At 30.1% G+C, this 16320-nt stretch overlaps 5 protein-coding genes across 15 annotated transcripts in view; 2 read left to right on the top strand and 3 right to left on the bottom strand.

The window, feature by feature from the left end:
- Positions 1–20: 20 nt before the first annotated feature.
- Positions 21–6473, bottom strand: LOC122634333 (CD109 antigen). Of its 2 annotated transcripts, none has more exons than XM_043823169.1 (5): positions 6267–6473; positions 6044–6166; positions 1941–5976; positions 1674–1867; positions 21–1579 (listed from the first exon to the last, which is right to left on the bottom strand). In XM_043823169.1, exons 2-5 carry the CDS (start codon positions 6160–6162, stop codon positions 1096–1098), a joined length of 4833 nt encoding a protein of 1610 aa, XP_043679104.1. In that variant the 5' UTR covers positions 6163–6166; positions 6267–6473; the 3' UTR covers positions 21–1095. The 2 variants fall into 2 exon arrangements, with proteins under 2 accessions (XP_043679104.1, XP_043679105.1); XM_043823170.1 differs by having other exon boundaries at positions 6403–6440.
- A 293-nt stretch (positions 6474–6766) lies between these two features.
- LOC122634339 (ubiquitin-conjugating enzyme E2 T-like) lies at positions 6767–7810 on the top strand. 4 transcript variants are annotated; one of them, XM_043823186.1, is made up of 2 exons: positions 6767–7028; positions 7212–7810. In XM_043823186.1, exon 2 carries the CDS (start codon positions 7225–7227, stop codon positions 7711–7713), a length of 489 nt encoding a protein of 162 aa, XP_043679121.1. In that variant the 5' UTR covers positions 6767–7028; positions 7212–7224; the 3' UTR covers positions 7714–7810. The 4 variants fall into 4 exon arrangements, with proteins under 4 accessions (XP_043679121.1, XP_043679119.1, XP_043679120.1 ...); XM_043823184.1 differs by having other exon boundaries at positions 6767–7055; XM_043823185.1 differs by having other exon boundaries at positions 6769–7027; positions 7215–7808.
- A 15-nt stretch (positions 7811–7825) lies between these two features.
- LOC122634335 lies at positions 7826–11276 on the bottom strand. 3 transcript variants are annotated; one of them, XM_043823176.1, is made up of 5 exons: positions 10973–11276; positions 10123–10613; positions 9687–10019; positions 9227–9629; positions 7826–9162 (listed from the first exon to the last, which is right to left on the bottom strand). In XM_043823176.1, the coding sequence occupies exons 2-5, from the start codon at positions 10589–10591 to the stop codon at positions 8931–8933; spliced, it is 1437 nt and encodes a 478-aa protein (XP_043679111.1). In that variant the 5' UTR covers positions 10592–10613; positions 10973–11276; the 3' UTR covers positions 7826–8930. The 3 variants fall into 3 exon arrangements, with proteins under 3 accessions (XP_043679111.1, XP_043679109.1, XP_043679110.1); XM_043823174.1 differs by having other exon boundaries at positions 9227–10019; positions 10973–11275; XM_043823175.1 differs by having other exon boundaries at positions 7826–9147; positions 9227–10019; positions 10973–11273.
- Positions 11277–12861: 1585 nt separating this feature from the next.
- On the top strand, positions 12862–16121 carry LOC122634334. Of its 2 annotated transcripts, none has more exons than XM_043823172.1 (11): positions 12862–12932; positions 13631–13745; positions 13812–13915; positions 13991–14062; positions 14133–14233; positions 14316–14419; positions 14500–14741; positions 14833–15008; positions 15356–15500; positions 15569–15768; positions 15850–16121. In XM_043823172.1, the coding sequence occupies exons 2-11, from the start codon at positions 13655–13657 to the stop codon at positions 16094–16096; spliced, it is 1482 nt and encodes a 493-aa protein (XP_043679107.1). In that variant the 5' UTR covers positions 12862–12932; positions 13631–13654; the 3' UTR covers positions 16097–16121. The 2 variants fall into 2 exon arrangements, with proteins under 2 accessions (XP_043679107.1, XP_043679106.1); XM_043823171.1 differs by lacking the exon at positions 12862–12932 and adding an exon at positions 13058–13551.
- The window catches only part of LOC122634337 (60S ribosomal protein L18), a 7613-nt gene continuing 5060 nt past the window's right edge, over positions 13768–16320 (bottom strand). Inside the window, exons 5-8 of one of the 4 annotated variants that reach the window (XR_006328363.1) lie at positions 16242–16282; positions 14952–15438; positions 14478–14642; positions 13768–14389 (exon numbers count right to left, since the gene is read on the bottom strand). Coding sequence is in view for 3 of the 4 variants with exons in the window: in XM_043823182.1 (XP_043679117.1) it covers positions 16251–16282 (32 nt within the window). In the remaining variant the exon portion in view is untranslated. Of the gene's footprint in view, positions 14390–14477; positions 14643–14822; positions 15439–16181; positions 16283–16320 lie in introns of those variants that run through there. The other 3 variants (XM_043823182.1, XM_043823181.1, XM_043823180.1) reach the window with 3 other exon arrangements.

The raw sequence follows: 16320 nt of genomic DNA, 5'->3' as shown, positions 1-16320 counted from the left end.
TTAATATATATGAAGACAGATTTCGAATTCGATTTCAATTTATTTTTATAAATGTTATAAAACATAAAAATATTTTTAATGTATTAAATGCTACTTTTTTTTTTTTAAGTTCTATCGCCTCGAGAATGGAAATTATACATACAGTTCAGGAGAGTTCTTCTTCTTTCATTAAGTTTTAAACTATCTTTGTACCTCTGATTATGATTATATATCCATATGTAATAGTGTGTGTATGTGTATGTACACATATATACATACGTACACACACATATAATATAAAAAGAACTGATCTCCTGTTGAACACATATATATATAGCACAAATTATTTAAAATATAAGCTATTTTATAACAGACTTGCATGGACGGCATTTGAAAGATTATACAGATCGAGAATCTGCTTTAAAGAGTTGCAATGCGTCTGTGTTTCATACGACATTAAGACCTGCAACTTATATTTGTGATGTGCATCAATAAATATCTTTATCTTTGTATGCACATATCTTCTTATTGGATAATAAGTCTTAATATTGTATATTAGTAGACCATCGCAATTTAATATAAGAAAAGTATGCCATATATAATACTTATTATAATATAATATAATACTTAAAATATAAATCTAACTATTAAAATATATCTCTTATGCTTATCTAAAACAATGAAATTTGTTAATACGTATGTCTTGTTCGTTTGCCCAAATATTTCTTTGGATATGAACGAACATACACATAACAGGACGGTATCGTTTTTTTTTATCTCTTTGCATTTTGAAGCAATTTTTATGCTCCAATATACTATATACAGATCTTTGAGAAATATTACTTTTTTTTTTTTTTTATACAAATTAAAACTATGCAAAAAGGTGTTTAAATTATATATGTTAAATCAGTGGGATATACTTCTAAATAAAACATGTGTTAATAATCAAGTAATAAAAAATCGTATGACAAATGATAATATCTGTTATGTTATCATTTGTAATTCTGTAATTGCAAGAAAAAATAAATAATACTTGCGTTTATATTATTTTTATCATCGAAATATTTTGTAAACTTTTCTATCATGATATGGTTAATTGGAAAATATAGAAGAAAACTATCCTACATTGAATTCTTGTGTTTGGTAGTATCTCATTATAGTTATTAAAATAGTTGTAATAAAGATAAGATTTGTTGAAGACATCAAAATGGTAGCAGCATTGTAAATAGGACAATATGGACATTGCGAACTACCACACACCTCACAAATATTTAAAGTGTAAGTTGGTAAAGCATCAAATATAGATTCGTTGAACCGTTCTGGAGCATAGTAATCATACACTCTGATAGGAAGATACCGTGACATGTTCGCAACTGGATACCATCTTTCTATTGTAAAATTAACACAAGTTTCTTCCTGATCTAAATAATCAAAATAAAATAAGACTTTTCTGCCTTGAAACCGTGCTCTTTGTAAGTTCCTTACTTGTCTTGATAATACATATCTATCAAGATTTTGCTGTTGAATTATATAACCAGTTGGAATAGCTACATCCAGAACCGCCATTCCAGAGCGGGATGATTCATTAATATTTGTCCACCTATATGGAAATTGTACATTTGTCAAAAATAATTCAATAATATAAGATATACATTTCTAAATTCTAAGACATATAAAATCCATTTGTAAATTACCTTTGACAACTGAGATATGAAATATGAGATTGATTTTTGCCATGAAAATTAGCTCTGGTTATTAAATCAAACGCTTGCACAGGTGGCTGAGTTTGAAATCTTTTAATGTCAACATTATATTGTACCGACATTTGCAGAATTGCATATCCAGCACCTTTTGCTTGCACTTTTACTGTTCCCCATGCTTCAGGTATCTAAAAGAAAAAATACATTAAATATAAAAATTAATTATTATACGATGTATGTTATTATCCAAAATACACATGCCTCAATAGATTGAAGTCTTGCAAGATTGCTTGGATTTACAGATAATATTTGTGTCTGTCCAGGTAAAGCTGTAGCTTCTATTGTTACATTTAGCGAACTAACATCCCTAATTCTAGATCTGACGGTATAATCCATTAAAGCTTTCATAGCCCACGCAGTATCTTGCGTGGAAGCCCATCCACCATCTGTCAATCGCTGTGCATTTAGCCATTTTACTATTGGTTCTATCATTACCTCTTGTCTTGCGACATAGACAAGAAGTGCATATGCTGTTGTTTCTATATTTTCTGCATCATATTTATAAGGTAAACGTGGCAGGAGGAATGGTTTTTGATTTTCCAATTTTTGTGGTGGAGGTGGAACAGATTCTCTGCCCCAATACGTTAAACCACCTTCTCTACGTGCGTGTCTAGTTAAAATATTAAATGCTTGTTCTGCCGTAGAAGCTTTTGCCATTAATAATGCATATGATACAATAGCAATGTCATATGGTTTGCCTTTTTCTTCTAAAAGTTTCATATTTCTCTCTAACCACTTAATAGCATTTGCAGAAGCTAAAGCAACTTGAGAACCCAAGCCACCTGTCAAATCTCTTACAGTTTCCAATGTGATAAGCACATGAGCAGTAAGACTAATATTTCTGAATCTTATTATATCACTATCATAATTGAGAGAGCTATTCATTTTCCGATCTGGTAACCAGGTCACTTCGTAAAAAGATCCTTCTGGAGTTTGATGCTTTAATACCCAAGAAACCGCTTGTGTGATTACATCAGGATCTATATATAGATAATTTTCCCACTCATAAAAACTTGCTTCCTGAAAGATGCGCGCACAATAAGCAGTAAGCCATACACTAGATGCAGATTGATTCCAATCACTGCGGAAAAGACTAAAAGATCCATCAGGATTCATAAACGAAAGTTGGCGTTGATATCCAATGTTCATATAATAAAAACTTTCCTTTTCTTGCGTTCTATTGCGTTGATTGACTAGGCGCATATACAATGTTGTATACATATTTGCGGCAAAACTAAACATATTTTGTTCAGCACTATCCATTGGAAGATCTATAAGACTTGTAGCATTGACAGGCATTGTTGGAAATATAGGTCCAACCACATCCCCAACTACACTTATAGTTGCCTTGTTTGATCCAAATACATAATAACGATTTTCGTCATAAGATATAATTGGTGTTTCTGTAATGTTAACATGCATATATTGGAATACATATGCTCTGTTACTTAAATCAAGGAGAATAGATTGATGTCTGTGTTGAGGTAGGCCATCAGCTTCCACATGTAAGGTGCGTGTAACCGAATCACGTCCTATTAATGTCGTTGCATAAATATGTATTTTAATGTCACCCAATCTTACTGGAACAATTGGCAGATATACAACAGTTGCATCTTGAGCACGTATCCATAAAAAGAATTGATGTTCTCCAAACGAAGTGCGAGGTTTATAAGACTGAACAATACCATTATCTTCAACATGAACAAATTTGTAATCTGTAGATCCTGTTAAAACAACTGTTGCTTCGATATCGCCACGCATATAATTAAAGACAGATACTCTTATACCAATCTGTTCGCCTTGTTTACTATGTGTTGGCATTTCTACATTAATATAAAATGGCAGAATTCCTGTATATTCTAATGCTTTAGGTAACATTCCAAAACCTTTGCTCGGAGACATACCAAAGACTGTAACCATCCAATGAACTGGTCTGCGTGGCACATCTATGTTGAAAATTTGTCTACCATGTGGTCCTATATTTATGTCTTTCCAAAGCCAAACATTTTCATATTGTCTTTGAATTCTATTGAAACGCCACTTTCTAAACTCTACAATATCAGTTGCATTGCCATGTACACAACGTGCTTCATCTGTACCATCTTCACAATCAAAGATGCCATCACACTTTTTTTCTAATTTATAACAACGCCCTGAAAGACATTCTCCATATCCTTGAGTTCTGTTACAATGATCTGGTCGTCTATAGATCAGTGCATCTGTAAAAACAACTAACCCAATATATTCAAAAGTGCGATTTACATCTATCCCAAATGTAGAGGATGGAAAATAAACCATTTCATCGGGATCTCCACCATGAAGCAACCAAGTATGAGAGTAAGTTCCATTGGTATCTTCATCAAAGTGTGCCATCTTTGATATAACATTTGCATAAGTTAGTTCATTACCAGCTTGCATAGTGTAAAAGGATCGATCGATACCTGAAAGTGCAACATATGCTCCTGGCTCTCCATAAATAGCGACTTCCACATTTTCACCTGTGCGTGCTTTTTTGTTATTAATAAATACTGTAAAATTATTACGAGAAATTCCATTTACGGGGAAAGTTAAAGAATCTGCAACAACATCTCCATAGTGTCCGACATAATATACAACTGCAGTTGCAACAGGAGCCATTTCAGGGCTTAGCGGAATTGCAAAAGTTTTTATATTATGCTGCATGTATTCTTGTCCACTTAAAAGTATTGTTCCTTTAGCCATGACAATATAATTAAAATAATCTATATGAAAATTTGTCTGTACATGAAATATTATGTATTCTCCAACTTTAGCTTTTTCAGTCGATGTTATTATTTTTATATGTTTCTGATTTGGAGATTCATGTGCAAATAATAGTAATTCAGATTGAGCTCTAAATCCTTCGCCATCGGTAAAGTAAGCAGATATTTTCATAGAAGTGATATCATTAAGCATTTGTTGAGTTTGTTCCGCATTTTGTGGATATCCAATTTGTTTTCTGAGATCTATTTTTGTAGACCAAATACCTTCATGCTCTGAAGAAGCTGTCAGATATTGTGGATCCATAGATCTTCGTCCACCAGATTTTATTTCAACTTCTCCACGTACTTCCATCGTTGCTCCTCTAAGTTGAGTAGGTCGTAATGCTGAATTATCATGAAAAGATGCAACTAAATGTACATTAAAAGGCATAGCTGGCTTGAATACTTGTGGAGTGCCACCTAGAAAATTTACTTTTATGGTTGAATTAAATATTCTAGCCATAGAATAACCAACGACAATTTCATCTAAAAATCTTTCTCCAACTGTTGCGACAATGCTCACTTCCATTCCATCCAAAGATGCAGCAAAATTAAGTAATTCTGCCATTGGATATTGGAAATAATATGTTCCATTAAAAAATCTCATTACAGGTACTTTTTCTTCATAAACATTTGGTTGTTTAAACCATGCAGGATAATATTCATTAAAATTAAAATATCTTTCAATAGGCTCTATTTGCATCGTTGAACTTCCAGTTCTATCTAAAGGTTTGAAAGATGCCTTTAGTGTTAAATTTCCTTTCACAGGTGCTCCAGAGGTATAATTTGCTTGAACAATGCCATGAATGTATGGATCATTTTCAAAAAAAAATGCTGGCATTGTGACATTAACTTCAAAGCGTGTTTGATAGTATTCTTCTATCAAAAATGTTTTTTCTTCTACTTGTCCTTGAGCTATAACTTGTATGATCCATTCTCCAAAAACTGGTTGATCTGACAACTGATATGATAAAGAGACAGTTCCCAAATTACTTTGTCTGCTCAACCAACGTCTCATAATTCGTCTATGTGGATCTAACATATAGACATCAATAGGACTATTAAAAGCTTTTAATTCAGTGTCAATAGGTACAGCTCTAAACCGTATCGTTTCTCCTTGCATATATACTGGCTTATCTAGCTGGATAAAAATTGTCATAGATCTTTGTGAAAATATAAGTTTAGTTTCATTTAAAAAAGCTTGACCGCCAGTCAAACTATTATATAATCCTTCAATGCGTAAATTATAATCTCCTTGTACAGAAGTAAGTGGCATACGCATTAATAATGTTTCTGGTATACCCTCTTTAACTTCTTGATGATCAGCTGCAATTTCTACTCCATTACGTTGTATAGAAGAACGTACTACCATCGGTAATGAACTATGTAGAACACTTACAGCTACTCGATAAATCTGACCTGGACGTACCATACGAGATGCCACCACAAAATATGTGCTAAAAATAAACAATATGAGTATCTTAATGATACAATAATATTTTATAACACTTGTGCAATACTCACGCATCTTTTATTATTATATTTTCATTTTTATTTCCACTAAGCCATGGAGACCGAGTTGTTTCTGAAGTTTCTTGACAATCGCCACCAAGCACAGTTAATAATAGAATAAAAAACCACATATTTCTAAAATAAATAAATAATGTATATAAATGTATAAATTCCTTTATTTTTCTGATATAGTATACTATTCTATAAAAATAATTTACGTTCATAATCATATAACCTTTGAAAAGTAATTCATGAAATAATTTTTATATTTTAATTTATATCACTAATGTGCAACAAATCACAGATATAACGCACTAGGTGGATAATAGGATTAACAAAGTTATTATAATAAAGTAATAGCAAAACTTAACCGTTCATTAGATAAAACAAAAGTAAGATAGTTTATGGTCAACGCCCAAAGTTCTTACTAATCCAATTAATACTTCGTAAACAGATGTCGTTATAATGTCGCTAGTGTATGGCAGATACAACATTGTCGATAAAGCAGGAAATTTAATGCCGAGAGAGAAATCATGTCTAAAATTTCGCGCCAACTACAATACACCAAAACAATACGTGGTAAGGTATGAATTCGGATTGCAGTGTTGTCTATTGCTTTGTTTTGATTAATTAAATATTCCTATATATCTAGTCTTAATAAAAAAAAGAACATAGAAAAAACTTACAAAGAAAAAAAATAGTTTGAAAAGCATTAATGCAATTTAATTACCGCAGCCGGCTAGTGACCAAACTGATCAAGCAATAAGCGACAATTCTCATACGAACCTTAACGATACGGTCCTGAGTACCTATATAAATCAATCGAAATATGAAATTTTATCGTTAGAAAGTTCGTTATTAAAGAAAGTAATATTTGTGTTGTGCTGAAGTATATATAATAATATAAAGAATACAAAAATATTAGTAAGAAAAGATAGATATAAATGTTACATTATACTTAAAAATTGTATAATCAAGTACAAGAAGTTAATTCTAAGTAAGACAATCAACAGACACACAAAACGTAAAATAATTTAATATAAGTTTTATATTTATAAAAAAGCATGAAAAAATAATTTAAATCATTATGATAAAAATAAAAGTTTATTATGAAAAGTACAAACTAAAGAAATTGTCGATGAATTAAAAAAATTATTTATAAATTGTTAATTGTTAATAGGAATACAGAAAAAATGCAGAAAGCACACAGAGTAAGAAGAGAAATAGCTCGTTTAATGGTAAAGCCACCAGAAGGAGTATCTTGTTATGCAAAAGAAGATTCAACGGAATATATATTAGTTACTATCATTGGTCCTGCTGGATGTGCATATGAAGCCGGTGTTTTTGAATTAGATGTCGAATTACCAGAACGATATCCTTTTGAACCACCACATGTGAAATTTCGTACACCAATTTATCATCCAAATATCGATAATAATGGTCGTATATGCTTAGATCTATTAAGAATGCCACCTAAAGGTGGTTGGAAACCAACTATAAGTCTAGAAAATCTTTTAACTGCTATTCGATCGTTACTTGTACACCCAAATATTAATGATCCACTTATGACAGAAATTGCAGACGAATATCGTTATAACAGATTTGAATTTGAGTATAAAGCTCGTAACTTTCAAGGTGAATCCAAAAGGAAAAGAGATATAAATTCAATAAATGTCTACTAATCCATTAATAGAATTAATAAAATACTCTGGATTTATTTTTATATTTTTATATGTATGTAAAATTGTATGTTCCTCCCTCCTCTCCAATTAAATATTGAAGTTAGAAATTTTCTTTTACACTATATTATATTTTTCTTATTAAAGATATGTATTACAGTTCTTGAAAAGTTCGTATTTATATGTATTTTTATAAAACATTTTCACATTGTATGTCAATAAATTTGTTGATTAACAATACATCTGTCAAAATACAATAAGCTTTTTTTTATAATTTAAACCTTATGAAGTATATGGGATGAACAATTAGGCACACGACAAAGGCAGTTGAAAATATCTTAAGATCTACTATTACATATAAATTTATAGCAAATAATAATGATTTATACAACTAATAAGGAGAAATGTATAACACAAATTTGACTGTCTTACAAATATCACATCAAAACAATTAATTGTTATCAAAGTATATTTTTGTTATTAAGGAATTTCTCATTTTTTTAATCAAAATCTTTTTGGAATTATCACAAATTTATAATGAATTCATATCAAACATAGAAAAAATATAGAAGTTTAATGTAGACTATGATTATGATTAAATTATTGATTTACTGATTAATAACACTGTAAATTAGAAGATATTTACAAAAAAAATGTAGTAAGAAAAGACATCAATGATTATGTAATAAGATATGTAGTATTTCTGCACAAATAATCATTTACCAAAATATATAAACCTTTAACATAAACATTTTAAATGTTACATAAAGAGATCACAATTTTATTTCCCTTAATATAAGTAAAGGCAATATACACTCAAAATAATAATGAAGTAAATTAGTAACCTAAATTATATATAATTCCAAACTAATAATTAAAAATGGCTTATAATAGAAATGTATATAGGTAAAATTTAATACATACGATTATATCCTTCAAACATATAAATGAAAATATTTATACTTTAATTACCCTGCTTCCAATTAGAAAATATATAAACTTTCACACGAAAACATTATGCATTATATATCAGAGAGATACAAAGTTTAAGCTATTTTTGGAAAGCTAACATATTTGTAAGAAATATATTTGTAAAAAATGTTTAGAACATATTCATGAAATATCATTTTCTAACACTCATATTAAATATTTGCAGTAATTTGATGCATAAATTTTATGTAATCGTACTTTAAACTGATGACAACTTATGTTTATTGCTATTATTGCATGACCATGTAAATTTCCTCTTGTGAAGAATTTTGTACTTCAAGATGATAAGAAGTGATAACTTTTGGTCTAGGTGACATTGGAACATACTCAGAATGATCTATTATTGCTTGCTGTGAATGCATTATTTTATCTTCAGAAAGTGGTGTAATATCGTTTGGAGTAACAGATCTAGTATCTCCTTCAGAATCTACACCATCTTCACTGATGCTATAAAAAATGGATCTATAAATTTCACTCAAAATAATAGGAATATTCTAGAAATACAATGCTGTTTAACAAAACGCACCTGCCATTTCTTGTAGATGCAGATCCACACCGCTGTCGAGGTGGTAGTGGTGGTGGTTGCAGTTGAATATTGTGAGAGCTAAAAATAAGTTCTTCTGGATCTTCATAAAAATTTGAAGTTACTGATACAATTCTGGAACAATTAGTATTATCAATAATTTCTTCATAAACTCCAGAAGCCACAGAAACATTGGAAACTCTTCTATGCGATGAAGTATCTAAGTCTTTTATACTTGATACAATATCAGGAATACTAGCTGGTTTTTGTTGATAAACATTATCTACAACTCTGGAGAGTATAGGTTTTTTCTCATTCATAACTTTATCAAGGCTATGACCATTTGTCATATCGTTTAAAGATTTGACATCATTTCCAGAACGAGAAGATAAAAGTAATCCTAGGCCTGCATTAATGAGACTAAATGCAATTTTACTCTTTAATGCTGGAAAAGTTGTTGTACCTTCTTCACAATGTCCTGATATTCTAAGATCACCTTCGCTTAAACTTAATGGTCTCTTATCGATATGTTTGTGCTTTGGACCACGGCCCTGAGTCACTAAATCTTGCAACAATTTGCTAGCCTTTAAACAAAATACATGAAGTTCTCCGACACCAGCATGGAACTCTTTAGTGGTATGAATTACACATATACGTTTTACATCTTCAGGACGACCAGCTGTAGTTAAATGAAATTGCTTCATTTCTTTCCATTCTAGATTTTGTATTATTTCACCTGAATGAATATCTTTAATAAATACTCCCATTTGACTAGCCACTAAGTCTCCATATAAGCCTATTAAAAATTGAAATTTTTAAATATAATATAAATACAAATAATAAAAATAAAAATTAATTCATTTAAAGAAAATAAATTCAATAAGAATTATTAAAGTTACCAGTTAAACCTGCCAATCTGGAATGTGCATTATCTACTATAGATATATTATAGAATCCATCCATTAATCTATGTTTTCTTGGCTTTAATAATTGACGAATATTTGACATCCAACGCTGTGTCTCTGTTTCAGAGTTACCAGATAAATATAATAATGGTTTTCTCTCTTTATTTAAAAATATGCCAAATGCAAACTGTTTAGATTTTGATTGAGTACGATATACAATAGCATCATATGGTACTACAATTGAGTTGTCCTTTTCATTCTGTGAAATCCCACCACTACTTATACCATAATCTAACTGTATTTCTATTCCTAAACCTGGTCCTAATTTTTTGACCGTACACCAATGTCTTTTCCAAACTTTCCATGGCGCTAAAGATCTTTTTCTCACTTTTTGCGTTACACATCTTGTTCCTGATAACTTAGCATCTAAGAAGCCACCACATATCTCGGTATCTTCTGCCATATATTATAAGTAATAATGTTCCCTAATAATGTAGAAAATAAAATTAACTTAATAACATTATTGTTTAACAAAATCATTAAAATAAATAGTGATAGTCTTTCAAGATTTTAACATCTCTTCAAAAATTGTTTTTTAAATAAACAGAAGATATCACAACTGTAAAAATGAAAGCATTTTAAACGACAGAAGAAAATAAAAAATTTTAAACGATAAACAGTCATACATAGACAGAGAGAGAGAGAGAGAGAGAGAGAGAGAGAGAGAGAGAGAGAAACAGAAAGAGAAGAAGAGGAAGAAAGACAGAAAACTACAAAGAGAGACAAAAAGAGAAAGAGAGAAGAAATTGAAGAAACTTTCACAAATCTGTTAGTAATGTTTCACCTCAAATCTTATTAATCTCTAAATGATCAAAATTGAAATAAATCATCGTCGTCGATTAAAGAAATATATCGGTATTCGTTGAAGTCTCTTCGATATGTTACAAAATACAATCACTTTGAACTAGGATGCCGATTTTAAATCGATCTCTCGAAAATCGATCTTTTGCATCATAATTTTCGATATTTTTAATCGATTCGGAAAATTAAAATCGATTTAAATATTGCCTTACAAGCATAAGGATTATATAGATCGATTTTCTATTTAAACAAAAACAATTTTACTATCGACTATATAAGGATAAAATGAAAATTCAGAATACACCTATAAGTTTTTTTTATGTCATGAATTGTGACGTTGGCCTCCCTGCGCAAAAAGTTCGTTGTTTAATTGATATATTGGCTTTCCTTTGATGAAAAATAAAGGGGTTAGTTTGTTTGTTGTTGCCGATGTTACATTACACGATTATCCGTTTTAAATTCAAAAAAATTCAAAATTTAGTCTCAGTTAGTACATTTGATACAATTTCATGAAAAACTAATGAAAGAAAAATACCTAGAAGAATGAGAAGGGAACCGATATATATGTGCGTGTGTGTGTATATATATAAATGTATATAACATATATATGTATATAAAACTGTGTGGAAATTAGAGAACAATTTGAAAAAAATTCGAAAAATTGTAATCCTTTAAAACACAAAAATGGGCAACTTATTCGTCGTCGTAGACCACACGATACGAATTTGAGTATCCATAAGAAAAAAAAAAGAAAAAAAGTCAGGCAAGTTACGAGACATAGCAGTGTCAAATAGTGGGGATCGTTTTCTCCCACTTTATCGGAGCAAGCAAGTAGAGATGTGGGCCATATGTGATTTACTGTTCGCTAGTTGCTCACCTCTGTTCTAAAATGTTGGATTATTACAAAAATACAATGTATAAAAAGTTAAGAACATTGGCTTATTACTGTTTCTGTATAACGGATACTTCAGTCCCGTCTAAACGTTTTTTGTACTAGAAAATATATCTATTCTTAATAAAACAAATTGTTTCCAAAAAGATTAAATAAGTTAATTTTTTTAAAGTCATTAGATGACAACTTGAGATTCGAATTGCAAATAATGTAAAATGAAATTTCATAATTTATAAAATAAATTTTCAAAGTTCTACTTGCGATCATTATTGTTTGTACTTGTACAAACTCTCTCTTTCTCTCTCTCTCTCTCTCTCTCTCTCTCTCTCTCTCTCTCTCTCTCTCTCTCTCTCTCTCTCTCTCAAATAACTTCCTTCGATAAACCTTTAATATATTAATATATAATTTTCTTCTTTCTGAAATGGAGAAAGTATTAAAAACTGCGATAAAATTATTCTCGATGAATGAATCGATCTCGGCTCTATCGATTTTTTTATGAATCGATTTAAATCTACTTTGAACGTGCTATGACAAACTTTGCAGAAACGAGTAAATAGGAAATGCCGTAATTTTCATCTTATATGATAATTAGTTAGGGAACTCAATAAACGTTTTCGACAAATAAACGAAGAATTTCGATGAAAATTAATTTCATTTAAAAGTATGATATAATTTAAATCAAAGTGTGACACAATATTACTTTATAGGTGAATTATCAATATTGTAAAATTTTTGAAATTATTTATAAGTTATTGTAACACTTTGTTTGTAATAAATACATGAATTGTGCAAATATATTATGGATGATGTTTTTATTCATTCGATTGAGTATATAAATATTCTTTCGTCATCAACATTAATATTAATCGAGGAAAGGCGCAAATTTTTTACCCCTTTTTAGAGATTGAATAAATTAAAGCTATAGTAACGTCGATGACGTTGCCGGCAAAACTATTATTATACACGTAACTCGCATAATCTATTACTCTTGGCAACGGGTCAGACAACAAACGTCAATAATACTCAACTTAATGTTCGATTTTGTTGATACGCAAGTATTTTTTATCAGAACCAATATCTTGATCTCTAATTATTATTGATAAATTATTTATATTATACATATCATAATAATTGTTTTATAATTCTTGAACTCAAAAATTTTAATTGTTTATCGTAAAAATAGGATACTCTTGTCATTGTTTGCTTTGTTTACGAAGAAGACATATAATATCTATGTACGTGACTTGGCTAAAAAAGATAAGAAAAATAATATCCTTGCTGGTTCACGCTGTAATTATATACACGCTACGCAGATATTTGACTCGCAATAGTATAATTTATTCGAAATAGTTTGCGTGTCCTCACTGTCACCGACATCTCCAATGCCGTCATACTAATAGCCCTCAGAGTTCCCTGATATAATGATCGTAAAATTGCTAATAAATAAACCGTAAAGTTCTGTCCTGTATTTGCCGACGAATAGGATTAAGTTATCTTCATTCGTAGCTTCGTACAAGACTGTATTCCTCCAAAAACCTCTTATAAATAATTACAATTTGGTTGAAATTTTACAATTATTGTTGAATAAAAAAAATTCTTAATAAAATTTCGGAATTGTTACATCCATTACTATTTTCATTTCTTTTTCCAAAATGTTACGCCGTAAAAGGGTATACATCTGATTTGATTTTTATTTCCTTTCTATTCTCATAATTTTTATTAATATCTCTGTATAATTTATTCCATCAGGGTACCAGAAGAGTAATAAGAAAAATGGCAAAAAAGACAACACCGACGGCACTTCAGATTGATGTTACTAATGACGATGAATGGGCTAAAATCTTAACTAAAAAAGGCTTGTTAGGGAAGTATGATTACACCGGAAAATCCTTATCATCGTTATTATTTAATTAAATTTTTTATTTTACAGTAGTTGATATCTATGCTGCATGGAGCGGACCATGCACAGGTATGGTAAGCACTTTAAAAAAACTCAAAATGGAGATTGGTGGTGACGCTTTAAATTATGCTACGGTAATTTCACCAACTATTATCTATTATCGACTAAATTTCTAATAACGATTAATAAAATAATAAACAATATTTTAGGCAAGGTGCGATGACATAACGGATCTTCAGCGTTTTAAAGAAAAAAGCGAACCTATTTGGATGTTTATTCGTGTAAATAAATGCATCTACTTAGTTTTATCGAAGAAAATAAAATAATAAATATTTATTGTTATATTTTCAGGACGGTATGATGATTAATTTAATGTTTGGCGCGCATTGTCCACAACTGGTGAAACTATTAACAACCGAATTTCAACGAATTCAAAATAAAGAAGAATCGGAGTAAGTTTGCGTTATGTTCTATATTAATTTTTACGGTTCTAGATTAATTATCTATCTGTATTCATTTATTTTCCAATTATAGATTCTCTATATCTGTAAAAGAATGTAGCCCAGAAGAAAAGACACGAATGCAAATCGCTGAGGAAGTCCGAATAGCTAAGGAAACAGAGAAGAAAGTTCAAAAAGGTTTTAAAAGCATTGCTATATTTGGCAACAAATAAATTATTATCTAATACTTACTTACGTTTATAATGAATCTTTTATAGAAGCAGAAGCCAAAGAGAAATACGAAGCAGAAATGTATCATTTAACTAACTCGTTAATCGATGAAACATGTCTCTTATTGTATCCATGGATATTTAAGGACGAGGAAGGACATAAAAGAGATAAAAAATGTAGTCCACCGTATCTGGAATTAGTTGAAGAAATTTTACCAGGAAATTATACTGTAGAGCAGGAGATGCGAAAGCGATTGAACGAAGATATCCTTGATAAAATGTTTCACGAGGTTTTTTCATAGAGTTTCTTTCTTCTCAACTCCAACAATTCTTTTTTCTTTTTTCAACAAAAATCACAATTAAATACTTTATTCTTTTCAGTCCGATTACGTACTTACGGATCACGCCAAACAATTAATTTTAGACGGTAAATGTATGCTTATGCGTTTAAGAAGAAATGAACCCATGAATGAAATGGACGTTCATCAGCATTTACTTACTTTACTCTTTGGAGAACCAGTATTACTTCCGGCGGATCGGTGCTTCACAGATGAGATGTATATAAGTCATTTTTAATGAGAGACAATTACATTTATTATAGTCTTAATAGTTATAGGCATAAGTATCCTGTTGATCGGAATTATTTTCTGGAATTTCTAATTGTTGAAACCTTAATATCACGGAGTCTACAGACTTCTTTTTTTTTTCCTTAATATTTCATTTATACAACACATAAAAATGTACAGACCATAGGACCATAATGATAAGAAGAAAATTAGAATTATTCGGTTATAGACTCATAATGATAAAGTTGCCTTATCAAATTATTCCAGATTTCGATAGGAAACAGTAAATTTTACATGTAATGTTACATGTTTTTGACAATAAACTTATTTTTTAATAGCTATTGTGGACGACATCGACCAGCGCTAATATCAGACGAAATTGAAAATGAACCATTTCCCATTGTATGGACTCCACCGAATGCTAGAAACAAGGCAACCGTATTTCGTTTAATTTTTAGTAAATATACAAATACTACATATCCAGTAAGTAAACATGCGATTTCGAATATATTAATATAGAAAAAATTAATGTATCACGAAAAATTCCATAGTACGAGGATAAGATAACAAAAGAACCGATAATTATTTTCAAATACGACAGTACGAAAAAAAATGAATTGACAATGGTTTTGGAAATGTATAAAGACGAAGTCGTAGACTTTGGAGTTTTTGAATGTGATAAACTTCCAAATATAAAGTTAATAGCTAAATCAATCAAGGAATTTGAATTTAGTACTGTAGAAAAAACTGGGTAAATTTCCAGATACTATACATTACATATTAGATATATATCAGAAATATGATAACAGAAATTTTATCTTTTTCTCAACAGTTATGAAGTATTTATATGCACTATAAGGAAAATAGGCCGTGAAGCATTCTTGGCATTTGCTGGCATTGGTCCTTTTTATGTTAGCGACAATCATGAGAGTGCAATCGAAGAATCAAAATTATATTTTCCAACTAATAGTGCGTTAGAAGAAATACAGTCTGATGACGAAGATAAAACAGAAGATGCAATAGATAATGCAGCTATAGTAGAAAGAACTGATGTACATATTACTGTGAAAAAAGAATGAACTAAAAAGTATTTGAAAATAAAAACGTAAAACAAGCAACTATAACCCATATATGTCTTATATCACATAAAAAAGATTCAACAAATTAAATACGGAGTTTAATATATTTTCCATGAATTTAATGGTATAATAAATGAAGACATACATTAAGAATTTACTTCTTATAACCACAGCTACGCCTACGGCCTCTAGCTCTCTCGAACTTCCGTCCTTTTGAAAGTACT

The sequence above is a fragment of the Vespula pensylvanica genome, chromosome 14, assembly GCF_014466175.1.
Source record: "Vespula pensylvanica isolate Volc-1 chromosome 14, ASM1446617v1, whole genome shotgun sequence".
In the NCBI taxonomy this organism is placed as follows: Eukaryota; Metazoa; Arthropoda; class Insecta; order Hymenoptera; family Vespidae; genus Vespula; species Vespula pensylvanica.
The sequence above is the reverse complement of the archived record's forward strand: the minus strand, read 5'-3'. Positions and strand labels throughout refer to the sequence as shown.

Bases quoted from the DNA above. Each gene is read 5' to 3' on its own strand.
- LOC122634333 (XM_043823169.1), bottom strand. From the start codon at position 6,162: ATGTGGTTTTTTATTCTATTATTAACTGTGCTTGGTGGCGATTGTCAA. The intron at 5,977-6,043 runs GTGAGTATTGCA...GTTTATTTTTAG, and splicing joins AATATAATAATAAAAGATGC to CACATATTTTGTGGTGGCAT. The intron at 1,868-1,940 runs GCATGTGTATTT...TTTTTCTTTTAG, and splicing joins CAAGACTTCAATCTATTGAG to ATACCTGAAGCATGGGGAAC.
- LOC122634335 (XM_043823174.1), bottom strand. From the start codon at position 10,591: ATGGCAGAAGATACCGAGATATGTGGTGGCTTCTTAGATGCTAAGTTA. The intron at 10,020-10,122 runs GTAACTTTAATA...AATTTTTAATAG, and splicing joins CAGATTGGCAGGTTTAACTG to GCTTATATGGAGACTTAGTG. The intron at 9,163-9,226 runs GTGCGTTTTGTT...TGAAATTTATAG, and splicing joins GCATCTACAAGAAATGGCAG to ATCCATTTTTTATAGCATCA.
- LOC122634339 (XM_043823186.1), top strand. From the start codon at position 7,225: ATGCAGAAAGCACACAGAGTAAGAAGAGAAATAGCTCGTTTAATGGTA.
- LOC122634334 (XM_043823171.1), top strand. The intron at 13,746-13,811 runs GGAAGTATGATT...TTTATTTTACAG, and splicing joins AACTAAAAAAGGCTTGTTAG to TAGTTGATATCTATGCTGCA. The intron at 14,420-14,499 runs GTTTTAAAAGCA...AATCTTTTATAG, and splicing joins AGAGAAGAAAGTTCAAAAAG to AAGCAGAAGCCAAAGAGAAA.